We start from the raw sequence: 14,021 nt of genomic DNA, 5'->3' as shown, positions 1-14,021 counted from the left end.
AACTGGGGCTGTAGATTTTGGAGTTATTAGCATATTAGCATAAATAGTTATATAGAAGAGAGAGAGAGAGAGGCTTATAGAAAAATAAATGTAATGAAAGCCCACATCATCAGAAAAAAGATGTAGCTATATATGGTGATGGATGTTAACTGACTAACTGCAGTGATCATCTCATAATATATAAAACTTTTGAATCATTATGTTGTACACCTGAAACTAACATAAGGTTAGTTGTCAATTATATCTCAATTTTAAAAAGGAGAAAGCAAGAAAAAACTAAATAATAAAGCAAATAGCAAAACGAATATAAGAGTCCACTATGGTTTTTGTAAAAAGCACAGGTTCAGTTTGAGATGGGAACGTAGTATTTTCTACTAGCACTGAGCAGTCTGTCAAGGCTTTCATTTCTAGGGTCTGGTCACCTCCCACGGAAACGTGTTACACAGGAAGGGCTGAAGAGACGCAGGCTGCTGACAGTGGCGGTTGCTATGCAACAGCTGAGGAAAGCCATCCAACCAGCCAGAATTGATACTGGGCACTGGAGAGTAAAAGCTGTGGTCCTAGCAATAGCTTCCATTCATGCACAGGAGTCTCGGAGAGACTGACTTTAAAAACAAATATAAAAGCCCACCAGGGTTTTTGTCAAAAACACAGGTCCAATCGGAGTTGGAAACATAGCATCTTCTCCCTCCAAAGCGGTTCCTCCAGTCATTCTGGAAGCATAGAAGCCTGGTTTGGGCTGGGTAAGTAAGTGCTTCCTGTGCTTCCCATTTTTGCATATTGAGAAACCGGGCTCAGAGACGTCCGGTGACCTGGGCAGGCTCACACAGCTAGCAACAGACTGGCCAGGCACTCCTTCCCTGGAGTTCTGAAGACCAGCCCAGCTTCTTTCCACAAGACCACAACTGCCCCAAGCCCCTGCCCTGGAAGGAACCCCGGGGCAAACATTTACTCTGAATCGGGGCTCGCCATGGCTCAGGCACACAAGTGCCTGATTGTCCTGGCTGCTTCAGCAGGCACCAGGAAGGCCTCAGGGGCAGCCTGTTTGTGTCCCTCACAGCGAAGAGGCCTGACAGTTGGGGCAGGGAGTGGATCCCAAGGAGCAATTCTCACACCTAGAGTAGGCGAGTGGTGTTCCTACCTGTGTCCTGGATGCAGAGCATGAGCTTGGGTCTCAGAGAGCACAAACTTTGCTTGTTTGGGACAGGTGTTGGCAGGGCAGAAGAGGGGCGTGTGTGTGCGTGTGTGTGTGTGTGTGTGTGTGTGGGTGGGTGGTTTGGGAGGAGTAGGTCTGTCGCTCAAACTGGAGAGGGGAGCCCACCTCCGTCCCCACGCCAGCACTATTGGGGACATGGGGTTTGGAGTCAGGGAGACTCAGGCCCACAGTTTGTATTTTCTGTTGACTGGCTCTGTGGCCTTAGCTGTTCCTGCGGTGTGTCTGTGCCTCAGCTTTCTGTTCTGTAAAATGGGGATGCTGACATCTGCCTCCCAGGGCTGCTGTGAGAGGAAGACCAGCCCCAGCACCCAGTGTGCTGTGGTGCCCAAGCCGCATTAAGAGCAGCTGGGGAAGGGTGCCTGGGTGGCTCAGTGGGTTAAGTCTCTGCCGTCGGCTCAGGTCATGATCCCAGAGTCCTGAAATCGAGTCCCATATCCGGCTCCCTGCTCGGCTTCTCCCTCTCCCACTCCTCCTGCTTGTATTCCCTTTCTCGTTGTGTCTCTCTGTGTCCAATAAGTAAATAAAATCTCAAAAAAAAAAAAAAAAAAAGAGTAGCTGGGGAAGCAAATGCTCCCAGGGTGTCTGGGGGCCGCAGGGATGGATAGTGCTGGGGAACACAAAGGCAAGTGGCACCCCCTTCCATTCCTTTTTTGCAGTTAGAGACCCAACTAGAGACCTCTGTGTCTGTGACCTAGGGGTCGTGCTGGGGAAGCCAGGCATAGTGTACCTCAGACCACACCAGAGGAGCTTAGCGGGAACCCAGAGGGCAGGGAAGAGAAGTGCGAGGATCAAGGGTAGATGATTGGGTGGTCCAAGGGCACCACAGGCTGTGAGAGCGCGGGCCTCGGGTCAGAGGAGGGGTGAGGGGTATCTGGAGGGAAGGCGAAAAAGCCCCCCACCCCGCCCACCCACTCGCTGGATCGCAAGAGCACTGGGGACTCGGTGGAGAGGGCTTTTGTTGGGAAAGCCGGCGGGCTGGAGGGGTCCGCGCATGCGCAGGCTGCCCGGCCGCGGGGGTGGGGGGGGGGTGTGCGCGGAGAAAAGGGGCGGGGTGGTCGGAGCTGCTGTGCTGGCAGCAGTAGGCGAGGGCGCGGCTGCGGGGTTCCTGGTGCTGAGGACGGACGCCATTGGAGCCCCAGGGAAGGTAAGGACCCTGCAGCCTCAGAGCGGACAGGGAGAGGGCGAGTGGAACCCGGCACGCTGCGCCCTCCCCACCCCCACACCCGGATCTGAACAAAGCCCAGGCACTCAGAACCCGACCCCTCTTAGACCCAAGGTCTAGGTAGGACCCTCCCCCCGCCCCCTCGCCGCCCTCTCCCGGTAGGAGACGCAGGACTCTCTGATCCGAGCCCTACTTACACCAGAGCCTAGGATCCGAACCCCTTCAGCAGACCCGTGTGCTGCCTGCTGAGCTTCCTTAGAGCGGCGGCCCTACCCCCACCTCAACCACTCCTAGATCACTCCCAACCAGCTGACCCCGTTGCCCCTTTCCTGGATTTGCAGCCCTGGGGTTTGAGACCTCCAGCGCTCCAATCCATGCCTCACCTGGTCCGAGCCCCTAACGCCCCCCACCCGCCCCCACCCCTTAGAGCTCCTCCTGTATGAGCCCAACCCAGACCTCAATCAGCTGAATGCCCCCGCCCGGACCTAGCCAGAGGGTCTCTGGATTCAGTTTCCCATAAGCTTTTCCGGGCCCCTGTTGTCTAAGCCCTCTTGTGTCATCTGCTCCCCTTTCATCGTTAAATCAAAGCCCTTTGTTTCTCCCTGTCTCCATGCACATCCCCTGTGGGACTCTTGAGACCCAAGCCCGCCAGTCCACCCCCTATTCAAATCTAGCCGCTGGGATGGGGAGCCTGCCCATCCTAAACTCCCCTTTAAGTGCCGGGTCTCTCCCACCACCTCTCTCCCTCTCCTAGAGCTCTGTCTCTGACAGACTCTAACCCAACAGATACCCCTGCCCCCCCCCCGCCCGCCCCCGCCTCCTCCCCCGCCTTCTCCCCCCGCCTTGTACTGCCTAGTAACCTGATGATTGCCGACTCCCCCCCCACCTCCTGAGAGATCCCACCTCCCACTGGATCCCTCCGCCTCCCCCTCCCCCTGAAGAGGCCTTACCCTCCCTCCCAGGCTGAGCTCTCTTCTCCTTGGGACCCCCAGCATGGCTGAGGGAAGCTACCGCGTGGAATCGGAAGCCTACAACGTTGAAGACATGGATGAGGGTAGTGATGAAGTCGGGGAGGAGGAGATGGTTGAAGGAAACGACTATGAAGAGTTCGGTGCTTTTGGAGGCTATGGCACCCTCACCAGCTTTGACATCCGTATCCTCAGAGCCTTTGGGAGCTTGGGTCCAGGCCTTCGCATCTTATCGGTGAGGCCCCTTGGGGGCCACCTGCTGGCCCTGGGCCTTCTGCCCCCTCCCCCATGAAGCTGCTGGGGAGGGGAGGGGCGGTGGATCAAAGGGAGGGTTGAGTGGGGGAAGGAATGCCCAGCTTCCCCAGCCTTCCCTCTCCTGCTCAGAGAAAGGGGGCTTGGGAAGGTTTGGGGGGCGGGGTGGGCGCTGGCTGCAGGGAGGAGGCTGGCCAGCACAGGGAAGCATCATGGGAGCACACAGAGCTGTCTGCCTTCCCCTACCCTTCTTTCTCTCTGGCTTTGCAGAATGAGCCCTGGGAACTGGAAAACCCTATGCTGGCTAGGACTCTGATGGAGGCATTTCAGCTGGATCCAGAAACACTTGCCAATGAGGCTGCTGCCCGTGCTGCCAACGTAGCCCGTGCAGCCGCCTCCAACCGTGCTGCTAGGGCCGCCGCCGCTGCTGCTCGTGCCACCTATAATCAGGTGGTTGCTAACCGCCCGGTGGCCACAGACCAGGCTTCAGAAGATACTCAGCCCATGACCTATGCGGCCCAGGCTCAGGCAGCTGCCCCGAGACAGGCAGCTGCCCCCGAGAAAACCCTGGCTGCTCCATTGCCCCCTTCCTCCCAGATGCTAGTCAACAGTGAGATGGCCGCCCCCGGGGCTCTGGCAGCGTCCACTCAGCCCCAGCCAGTCTCCCAGGCCCAAGAGGCCGCTACCGAGGGCCCCAGTACCGCCTGTGCTTTCGCTCAGGCTCCATGTGCTAGTGAGATGGATGCCACCCGGCCCAAGACAGCTTTCCTGGGTCAGAACGATGTCTTTGATTTCACCCAGCCAGCAGGTGTCAGTGGCATGGCCTTTCCACGCCCCAAGAGGCCCGCCCCGGCCCAAGAGGCTGCCCCAGAGGGCCCCAGTGCTGCCTCCTCGGGGGTGCCCCAGGCGGCACCTGCCAGGGAAGGGGCAGCCACCCGGCCCAAGACGACCAAGTCCGGAAAGGCTCTCGCCAAGACTCGGTGGGTGGAGCCTCAGAATGTTGTGCCAGCAGCTGCCACCAAGGCCAAGGTGGCCCCGAGCATCCCTGAGCCCGAGGGTGCAGCTGCCACCGCTCAGCACAGTGCTGAGCCCTGGGTCAGGATGGGAGGCAAGAGGACCAAGAAGGTGAGACCTCCCTGCTATCTCCCATCCCCCCTTGCTCCCCTCCATTCTCTGCTTAGTCCTCATCCCTGCCCCCTCCTCCCCCTCCCCTCCCCTCCCCTCTCCCCTTCTCTCAGCTTGTGCATGTTTGTCCAACCCAAGTGCAATAGCGTGCTTTGACTGCACAAAGTCTCTGCCCTCAGGCCTGGAGGGAGAAGAGGTTGGCTCAGTGCCGGGCACGTAGTAAGCACTCAGCACACGTCATCTGCTGTTTGTACTACTTGATTTCCAAGCACCTGCTCTGGTTAAGATGTGTGCTGGGCACTTTTGCACGGCGAACCTGGTAGCCCTGGGTCTCTCCTCCCTCTCACGCTATAGTCCAAGCACCTGGATGATGAATATGAGAGCAGCGAGGAGGAGAGAGAGCCTCCTGCGGTCCCACCGACCTGGAGAGCGTCGCAGCCCCCATTGACGGTGCGGGCTCAGATGGCTCCCCGGCCCCCCATGGCCCTGAGGTCCCAGGTACCCTCAAGACACGTACTGTGCTTGCCACCCCGCAACGTGACCCTTCTGCAGGAGAGGGTAAGAAACCTGCCTTTCCCCCATCTCCCACCTCTCCTCTCCTGTGGGCCAGTTCTTGGAGGTCACCCATGTCTTGATCTCCCTGTGCGGTGCTCCTTCTCCAGGCGAATAAGTTGGTGAAATATCTGATGATTAAGGACTACAAGAAGATCCCCATCAAGCGCTCAGGTAGGCAACCCGGGCCCCCTCCCCGAGCTCTGCCCTTCCATTGTCCCATCTGGCATCAGAGGCCTCCACCCAGCATGCCCAGCTGATCGCCGCATTTGCACAGTAAGGGGGGTGGGGCTGGGGGTGGGGGTGGGGTCCCCAATGGTGCTCCCCTCAGCAGGGCTGACCAAGGGGCTGCTGCAGCTCTTTGGCCCCTGCTCAGCCCAGGTGCTCTCTGCACTTCTCTCACCTCCTGCAGACATGATGAAGGATGTCATCCGAGAATACGACGAACATTTCCCCGAGATCATTGAACGAGCAACATACACCCTGGAAAAGGTGGGCGAGTGCCTGGGCAGCTCATGGTGGTGCCAGAGCTGCAGGGGAGCCTTGAGCCCTGCAGCTCCTTGAGGCCCCCTTTCAGTGCTACCTGCTCTGGGAAAGCTTCCCTAGCTTCTCCTCCTGGGAGCACCCACTGCATACTTCCGTCCCTGGAGGTTCCCTCTCCCTCGGATTCTTTATTGTCCCTTGTCTCCTGAAGTGGGTTCTGTTGCCTTGGCCAATGCCAGAGCTCCCACAAGGCAGTCCCTCTGCAGCCTCTCTTCTTGAGTCTTCCCTATGACTTCGGGGTCCCTGCTGAGGGAAACTTCTAATGGGGAACAGAGGGACTGTCTGCAGGACAGGCAGTGTGGCTTTCTGCTCTCATGCTGTTTCCTCCCCCATGTAGAAGTTTGGGATCCACCTGAAGGAAATCGACAAGGAAGAACACCTGTACATTCTCGTGTGCACGCGGGACTCCTCAGCTCGCCTCCTGGGAAAGTAAGAAAGGGCAGGAGGGTTGGGGCCTTCCTCACTGGTGCCTCCCCCTCCCCTTCTTCTCAGAGAAATGGAAAAACAGGGGCCTTGGTGCCTGGCACAGCTCCCACCCACCATTAGTGGTGCCCAGTGATTAGGGGATGAAAGGGGAAGTAGCCTGGAGTGAAGCCCTGGTGCTCACAGGGCTCCCCCCCACCCCCCCCCTCCCCACTACCACACCACCCCGTCTTCCCAGGAAAGCAGGCTCCTTGTTGCCTGCCTCTTCCTGCTACGTGCCTGGTCTGGGCTTAGCAGAGTGGTCCTGGGAGAAGGAGGCTTCCCATCCAGTGTGACTCCTAATGCTCAAAGGGCAGGGGAGGTCTGGATGCCCGCTCTAGACATACTGTTGCCAAGTGGTTGCTCCCCGCCTGAACCCACGTGTTTGCATCCACATTTGAGGCGCGAAACGACTCAGTCTCAGAGGAATGAATGGTCTGGATGAGAGAGCAAGCCATATGTAGAGTGGGAAGACCACCCGGTCGCCCAGCCCTCTGGGAAGAGCTAGTTGGGTGAGCAAGCCCTAGTCCCTGGGGCAAACGGCTGCTGGACAGGATCTCTCTTTCTACACCTTCAGGACCAAGGACACTCCCAGGCTGAGCCTCCTCTTGGTGATTCTGGGAGTCATTTTCATGAATGGCAACCGTGCCAGCGAGGGTGAGTGGCTGGGTCCGCAGCTGGGGGGTTGCCCACAGTCAGCTTTGTGTGCTGAAGTCTCGTGGCTCTTCTCCCCTCACAGCTGTCCTCTGGGAGGCACTGCGAAAGATGGGTCTGCGCCCTGGGTATGATTGGGCTCTCGGCTTCCCCCTCTCAGCGTTGTCCTTGGGCACCAGTGGCCCTGGGATGGGATTAGCTTGGGGGCCTAGTGCAGGGGAGTGGACGTCTTGGACTGGGTAGGGCTCAGAGGGTGCATGGGGAAGTGGTCCTGAACTCTCCTCCCCTCTCTGCTCCATATCCCTTCTCTGTTCCCAGATGAGATCCAAGAGAACCCATCAGAATTAGGGGTTCCAGTCACAGCCTTGCCTAAGGCATCCCTGACATGTGTGGCCCTGTGACCCCTGCTGCCATCCCAGGCCTCCATGGGGATGCCCCCCCCCCCCCCGGCCCCGCGCGCTACCTGCTGGGAGCTCTCCGCCTTGATAGGGAGTGCTCCTGCCCCCATCTGGGCACTGCCACTGTCTATAGTTACGGATTCCTTTCCTGGCCTTCAGGGTGAGGCACCCATTCCTTGGAGATCTGAGGAAGCTCATTACGGAGGATTTTGTGAAGCAGAAGTAAGTAGTGGCCAAGTTAACTTTGTCTCACGCTCATGCATTCCTCGTGGGCTGGTCTGGCTGCGCAAGCCATTCCCCGTGCCAGATCTTGGCACCAGAGGGATAGGTGTCTCTGGTGTGAGGGTGGGCGGGGTATGTGAGTGTTGTCAGGGAGTAGAATTCCAGCGCAGCCTTGGGGAAAAGGAGTCGAAGTTGACAGAGTATTAGAACCACACTGCCATTTGGTACCTGCCCCGCGGGCTGCAGGAGAATTTCTCCTGCTTTCCATCCCAGGAACCTGGGGCTCAGAGAGTGGAAGTCTGAGTATGGCCCTGGCTAGTAAGGGGCCCATTGGGTCCTGGAGCCCCGTGCTCCAAAAACTGTCTGGTCTGGCCCACCCTGTCCTACCTAGGTCCTTGGAGAACACACAGGTGACACTTGCACATGCCCACGTGCACGCAGACGCGCGCAGCGCGCACACGCAGCGTGGAGGGCATGCACGGAGTGTGCCGCTTTTCTCCCCTTTACGGTCCTCTTCTATGGTGGACTGTCCCAGGGTTCCACTAGGCCGTGGGTAGGGGCCTGTGATGGAGTGTGCTCATGGCAGGGGGCCTGAAGAAGTGGCTCCTGTGCTTACAACACACCCGACGGGAATCTGGGTTCATTGTGACAAGGGGCATGAAACTTGTGGCCTTCCTACAAACAGATACCCGACACGTGTCCCACCCCGCACCTCGACGTGGCTTCTTTGTAGGCCTCAGTCCTGGAGGCAGAAACCCCAGGGGCTGGGCAGGGGCTACCTGGGGTCCCCAGCGACAGGTCTGCCTGGCTGGAAGCAAACGTTTCTCTTCCTCTTGCACTGAGGTACCTGGAATACAAGAAGATCCCCAATAGCAGCCCACCCGAGTATGAATTCCTCTGGGGCCTGCGAGCCCGTCACGAGACCAGCAAGATGAGGGTGCTGAGATTCATCGCCCAGGTAACAGAGAGCCTCTGTTTGGGGCCCGGCGGTGGGGTGTGGGTTTGGCACTTGCTGTACCTTCTCTGGTTCTTGGCTATGGCCTCCTCCTGAGGCCATTGGTCCAGTGAGGATCCGGACAGGTTCCTAAGTCGGTAGCTTAGGCAAGTTCACAGGTGTCGTAAGTGTGAGGGATGGGGTGAGGTCCCGGGGCTGGCACGGAGTCATAGGAGAGTCGGATTCCAGTGGTCTTGACTTTTTTTTTTTTTAAGATTTTATTTGTTTATTTATTTGTTAGACAGAGATCACAAGTAGGCAGAGAGGCAGGCAGAGAGAGAGGAGGAAGCAGTCTCCCCGCTGAGCAGAGAGCCTGATGGGGGGCTCGATCCCAAGACCCTGGGATCATGACCTGAGCCGAAGGCAGAGGCTTTAACCCCCTGAGCCACCCAGGGCGCCCCTGGTCTTGACTTTTGTCATGACCGTGCACCACCCATGGGAGGGTTGGATGGCTGGAAGCAGGTGCTCAGTGAACATGGGGTAGCTGTGTGGATGGCGTCTGTTACTCTACCGCAGAATCAGAACCGAGACCCCCGGGAATGGAAGGCTCATTTCCTGGAGGCTGTGGATGACGCTTTCAAGACGATGGACGTGGATATGGCTGAGGAACATGCCAGGGCCCAGATGAGAGCCCAGATGAACATCGGGGATGAAGCTCTGGTTGGACGCTGGAGCTGGGATGACATACAGGTGGAGCTACTGACCTGGGATGAGGACGGAGATTTTGGTGACGCCTGGGCCAGGATTCCCTTCGCTTTCTGGGCCAGATACCATCAGTACATCCTGAATAGCAACCGTGCCAACCGGAGGGCCACTTGGAGAGCTGGCGTCAGCAGTGGCACTAATGGTGGGGCCAGCACCAGCATTCTAGATGGGCCCAGCACCAGCTCCACCATCCGGACCAGAAATGCCGCCAGAACGAGTGCCAACTTCTTCTCCTGGATCCAGTAAGATTTTCGGTGGCTACATGAAACTCCGAGGGAGGGGGTGGGAAGGGGCTGTGAGAAGTTAGGTCGGGGGGTGGGGAGGCAGGCCTGGGTGCAGGGTCGCGGAACAAAGAGTTGTGAGAGACACTTGTTTTGTTCTTCGCGTCCCTCCCCCTCTCCCGTCTATTGATAGTCCTGTTTCAGCTTTTGTCTTGTGTTACAGACAGCGTTGATGAACCCTGGCCGTCCCTCACTGAGCCAGAGTGCCTCCTCAGACCCCTCCTTAACACAGCACTCTAGGCAGCTTCTACCAGCCCATCCAAGGTGGCATGCAAGATGAAGCTCTCTTTGCCCTTCCTGCTTTTGGTGTGTGCTTTTGTCGTGCGCTTTTGTCGTGTTTCCATGTTTTTGGTATCAGTGTTCCATTAAAGTTGCAAAATTATTTGGGACGTTTCCTCCTTTATTTGCTCACGTACCTGTGCCCGTGGTGCTCTGAGTGGCACGTGGTTGGGGGCTGTGACCTAGACACTACCCGCCTCTGCCTGGAAGGCAGCAGGTGTGGGGAGGGTGCTGGGGAGATGTGGAGAGGTGCCAGCTGAGTGTCTAGACCATGAGTTTCGACACCGTGACATGATTTCCTATGTGGTACAACCCCAGTTAAGACGCCAGTGGTGGGGGAGGTGGCAGGAAAAGGGATGGAGTGGAAGGCTGTGGGCTGGAGCCGCTGTCCCTCCCACCAAGGAACCGGGCCCACTTCCTCCTCCCCATCTTTGGAGGTGCCATCTTGGAACCCTTCCCTCATCCTCCACACAACTTCAGCACCTCATCCCTCCCTCAGATGGAGGCTGAAGGACGATGAGATAGGCCTTGGCGACGTTCTCACCCCTCCAGCAGGTTGAAGGAGGAGGCATTATTGCCCACAGAGTAGGTTCGATGAAAACAGACCTCGACAGCCTGTGACCCTGACCCGAGGCCAGTTGGTGGGCTCCGGAACTCTTCTTCACTGGAAGCAGGGCCCTCCCAGTGAAGCCAAGGCCGGGCCTATATCCTGGTGTCTTTGAGGGCTGGGGGGAATCCCTGTAGGAGTGGGGCTGGGACTGGAGTTCCTCCAGTGACTGGCAGTGAGAGCAGAGACGCCTGGGAAGGGCTCAGTGGCAGGTTGGGGCAGTGTCCGGAGCTAAGTGATGTCCATAGTTGGGAGGACGAGGCCCCAGGTTAAGAAAGAGTGAATCGCGTAAGGGCCCCTGCACCCCACTGCCTCTTTTCCCGAGGAAGAGGTTCCCTTCTCTCCCCCAGCCTTGGCTCCGGACCCAGATCCAGGCACATAATTTCACAGGCCCAGTGAGGAATGAAGAACGTGGGTCCCCTTGCTCAAAAATGAGGAAGAATTCCAAGAGACTGATGGCTTAGCCGTGAACTGGGTGTGCAGCCCCTCCGAGCATAAGGTCATCTGGGGCTTCATAGGTCACACCCCCAGGAAGCTAGCTGTATAAGTTTTCCTCCCCTGAAGTCGGGCCTCAGCGGGGCTTCTGCCATGCTGGCCACTGCTGTGGTTTCTGCCTGTCCGGCCGCTGAGCCCCTGCTTGGCCACGTGGATGCTGTGATTCCGACACAACTTGAGTTCCTTTCACTTTGACATCTACTGACACGTGGTCAGGGATGTGAGAGGGATGAAGGATGCCTGGGACCGTGGTCCTGGGGTGATGAACGATCTGAGACTTTTCTGATTCTCTCAGCCTGGGAACCTCCCAGGACCTGCACATAGCAGGCACGGGCCTTTTCATGGATGAGGGTTCGGGCGTTCACCCAAAACCACAGGCGGGAATTTGAGCACTGGGTGCAGAGCACACCTGAGATATGGCATCTCATCTGGAAAGGAGGAGAAAGCAGCTCTCAGAGACAGACAGGGTGCTGGTGAGGGAGACCTGCCCAGGCCTGTGGCCTCACAACACTCCCCTCTTCCATCCTCCTTTCCCCTGCCTGGCCTCTCCAGGCAGGGTTTGGGGGCGGGGCGGGCTTCCCAGGAGCTGCACTCTGCACAGGGTAGTTGAGAGCAGGGTGGGCGGGGAGGAAGAAAGCAGTGGGGTGGCCTCTGGGACAGGGAGGAAGGAGTGCCCAGGGGAATGCTGACAGACTGTCAGGCCGGTCACCCGGGAGGCTGCCCACCCGCTCACTCAACAGGGTAAACGTGACACCAAGGCAGATGTCCTTTCCGGGACCCCAACCCAAGACCCTTCAAGGCTAAATGCATGCTCGCTCCATCCACTGTAGCCGGCTACCACTGCCTTGGAGGGGCTCACAGTGTTGTGGGAACAACACCTCCATCTCTCACCACTCTCCAACAACAGCCACTCTCTCCCTCCCAGGCTGCCCTTACCACTTTCCATCTCCCTTCACTGGGCCAGATCCAAACCCCTCATGGCTTCTCTGTCCCTGAGATCCATCCTGGGCTTTTAAGGCTCCCACCAGCCTCCCAGCCTCCTGAGACATCAGGTTTGGAGGTATCCTAGGCATCCATCCTGCTCCTCATCCTCCTCTTTGTCATCATGGCTGTCAGGCCCTGGGGTCTGGTGCTTTGGGTGTAAGACCTCATTTCACCCTCGTGGATACTCTGCAGGGCTTACTGTTCCCCATGGCACACGTGACAAATCGGACTCAGAGAAGGGAAGTGACTTGCCTGAAGTCTCTGACCTGGCTCTGCTACCACCTGGACGAGTGACCTTGGCCCAGCCTTTTCTCACTCTGGCCCTCAGAGTTCCCACCTCTCACAGCACAAGACTGGGCTAGATAGATGTACTCCGAGGTATTATGGGTCTGCTTTCCCAGTCACATCAACTCTCTGGGCCTCAAGTTTCCTCACGGAGTAATAGGGGTAAAAGCGTGAACCCAGCACTGCCTGGCCCAGCTCCATGCGCGGCTGGGAGCAGCTGGTGTGGCCTGTGCATGAAAGAAGGTAGGAAGTGGGTAAAGCAGTGTAGCAGTGTGAGAATGACAGATGCATGTGCCCCTCCCCCAATGTGTGCATGTCTGAGAAGGGGGTCCTCGGGAAAGCACTTGAGATTGACATCCCTCCCTGTCCCTCTGAGCCCCGTGACCTCGGGCAAGTCCCTTCACCTCTCAGAACCTCCATTTTCTCATCTGCACAGTTAGGGTTACCTACAATGTTTGCTTGGAGGTCTCAAAAACAGTACCAAGCAGTACAGACCGGAAGTCATCGGAAATCTAGTAGCACAAGAACCCTCACCCTAAACACCAACCCCCTTTCCAGTGAGGAGACTGAGGGCCAGGCAGAGGAAAGGACTTGGCCAATCTCAAGTTCTCAAGTTCCCCAGATTTCAGTTTGGGACGACTCCGTATTACAGGTGCCTTTTATTTGGAAACTAGCATCGTAGAAATGGTACAAACCTGCAGGACATCGTACACTTCAAATATGACTTTGAACACTCCATGTCATAGCGTCGCAGTCTCCCAAGATGCCAACACTTCAGCATCTATGTCAGAAATGGGCTGTCACACCTCAAGGTGACACAACAGTCCCTTGCCAGGCATCCTGTCTCAGCCTGTGGTTCAGGCAGTACATGAAAATTTATTTTTGCAGTAGTTGACGTATCTATGGGTTGCAAAGCTCCAGAAGTGAAAAGCAGTGTACATACCCAATGACCACAAGAAAGAAGAAAACTACAATGACTGTGAGGCGAGAGTTGAGGAGGATGTGGAACAGATCAACTCCCCTACACTGTCCATGGAAGTCTGAATTTGTGCATGACTCTTCAAAAACATTAGAGAACTGTCGCATGTTGCTACCCCACGTGGCCCCGAGGGAGGGGATGTCAGAGACAAGGTCTATGTGGAAGTGAGCCTTCTGAAAGCAGAGAGAGAAGAAATGGAAAGACGGAGCTCTACTACCACTAGCCCATGGACTTTAGCCAGGAATCTGAGATACCTGAGGAGCTGAGTAAACATGTGCCTTGTGGAACAGCAGCAGCTGCAAATTAGGCTTTAGCCTGTCTCTGAAGCTGTCTGAGAAAATTTGGGGTCCTAGCAACTGGAACAGAGACACCGTGGAGGGCTCCTACACTCAGACCACTCCCTCAAATCTCCTCCTTCTTGCCCCCCCCCCAACCTGAAAAAAAGGGGCACAAGGCACAAGGTTGGAATGCAGTGGGGGCAAAGGTAAGGGCAAAAATCAATGCAGAAGGACGTTTCCCAGGAGATGGACTCCAACCAGTGTAGTTTCAAATTCTTGTTCTGAAGCACGCCTTGTTCATCTGTGTGGTGGCGGGAGTGGGTGGGGAGGAGAGGCTGGCTGGAGCCTTCTGCCTGGTGCCCACAGGTACAAGCTTTGAATGATGATCAGGCCTGGAACGTTTTCATTATCACAGGTCTCTGTTTTGTCTTTTAGCGACCCGAGGTCCTCCAAATCAACCTAACAGCAGGGCTCTCTTTATCCGCTTTACTGAGGTTTAATTTACAAACAAAATAATGCCCATTTAAGTGGACAGTTCCACGGACTTTGACAAATGCTACCATCCATGTCACTCCCACCC

The 14,021-nt window shown here is 56.9% G+C and overlaps 1 protein-coding gene across 3 annotated transcripts; it reads left to right on the top strand.

Moving 5' to 3' along the window:
- Nucleotides 1-2,230: 2,230 nt before the first annotated feature.
- On the top strand, nucleotides 2,231-9,916 carry LOC309856259 (melanoma-associated antigen D4; the record flags this gene model as incomplete). Of its 3 annotated transcripts, none has more annotated exons than XM_082717175.1 (13): nucleotides 2,231-2,360; nucleotides 3,371-3,581; nucleotides 3,869-4,723; nucleotides 5,078-5,281; nucleotides 5,386-5,449; nucleotides 5,688-5,767; nucleotides 6,156-6,247; nucleotides 6,858-6,937; nucleotides 7,020-7,062; nucleotides 7,492-7,554; nucleotides 8,398-8,512; nucleotides 9,065-9,495; nucleotides 9,698-9,916. In XM_082717175.1, the coding sequence occupies 12 exons, from the start codon at nucleotides 3,372-3,374 to the stop codon at nucleotides 9,705-9,707; spliced, it is 2,247 nt and encodes a 748-aa protein (XP_082573301.1). The 3 variants fall into 3 exon arrangements, with proteins under 3 accessions (XP_082573301.1, XP_082573302.1, XP_082573303.1); XM_082717176.1 differs by having other exon boundaries at nucleotides 2,288-2,360; nucleotides 3,341-3,581; XM_082717177.1 differs by lacking the exons at nucleotides 2,231-2,360; nucleotides 9,698-9,916 and having other exon boundaries at nucleotides 3,372-3,581; nucleotides 9,065-9,499.
- Nucleotides 9,917-14,021: the final 4,105 nt, after the last annotated feature.

Source organism: Mustela nivalis, assembly GCF_964662115.1.
Source record: "Mustela nivalis genome assembly, chromosome: X".
NCBI lineage: Eukaryota > Metazoa > Chordata > Mammalia > Carnivora > Mustelidae > Mustela > Mustela nivalis.
This window is presented reverse-complemented; position numbering and strand designations above follow the sequence as displayed.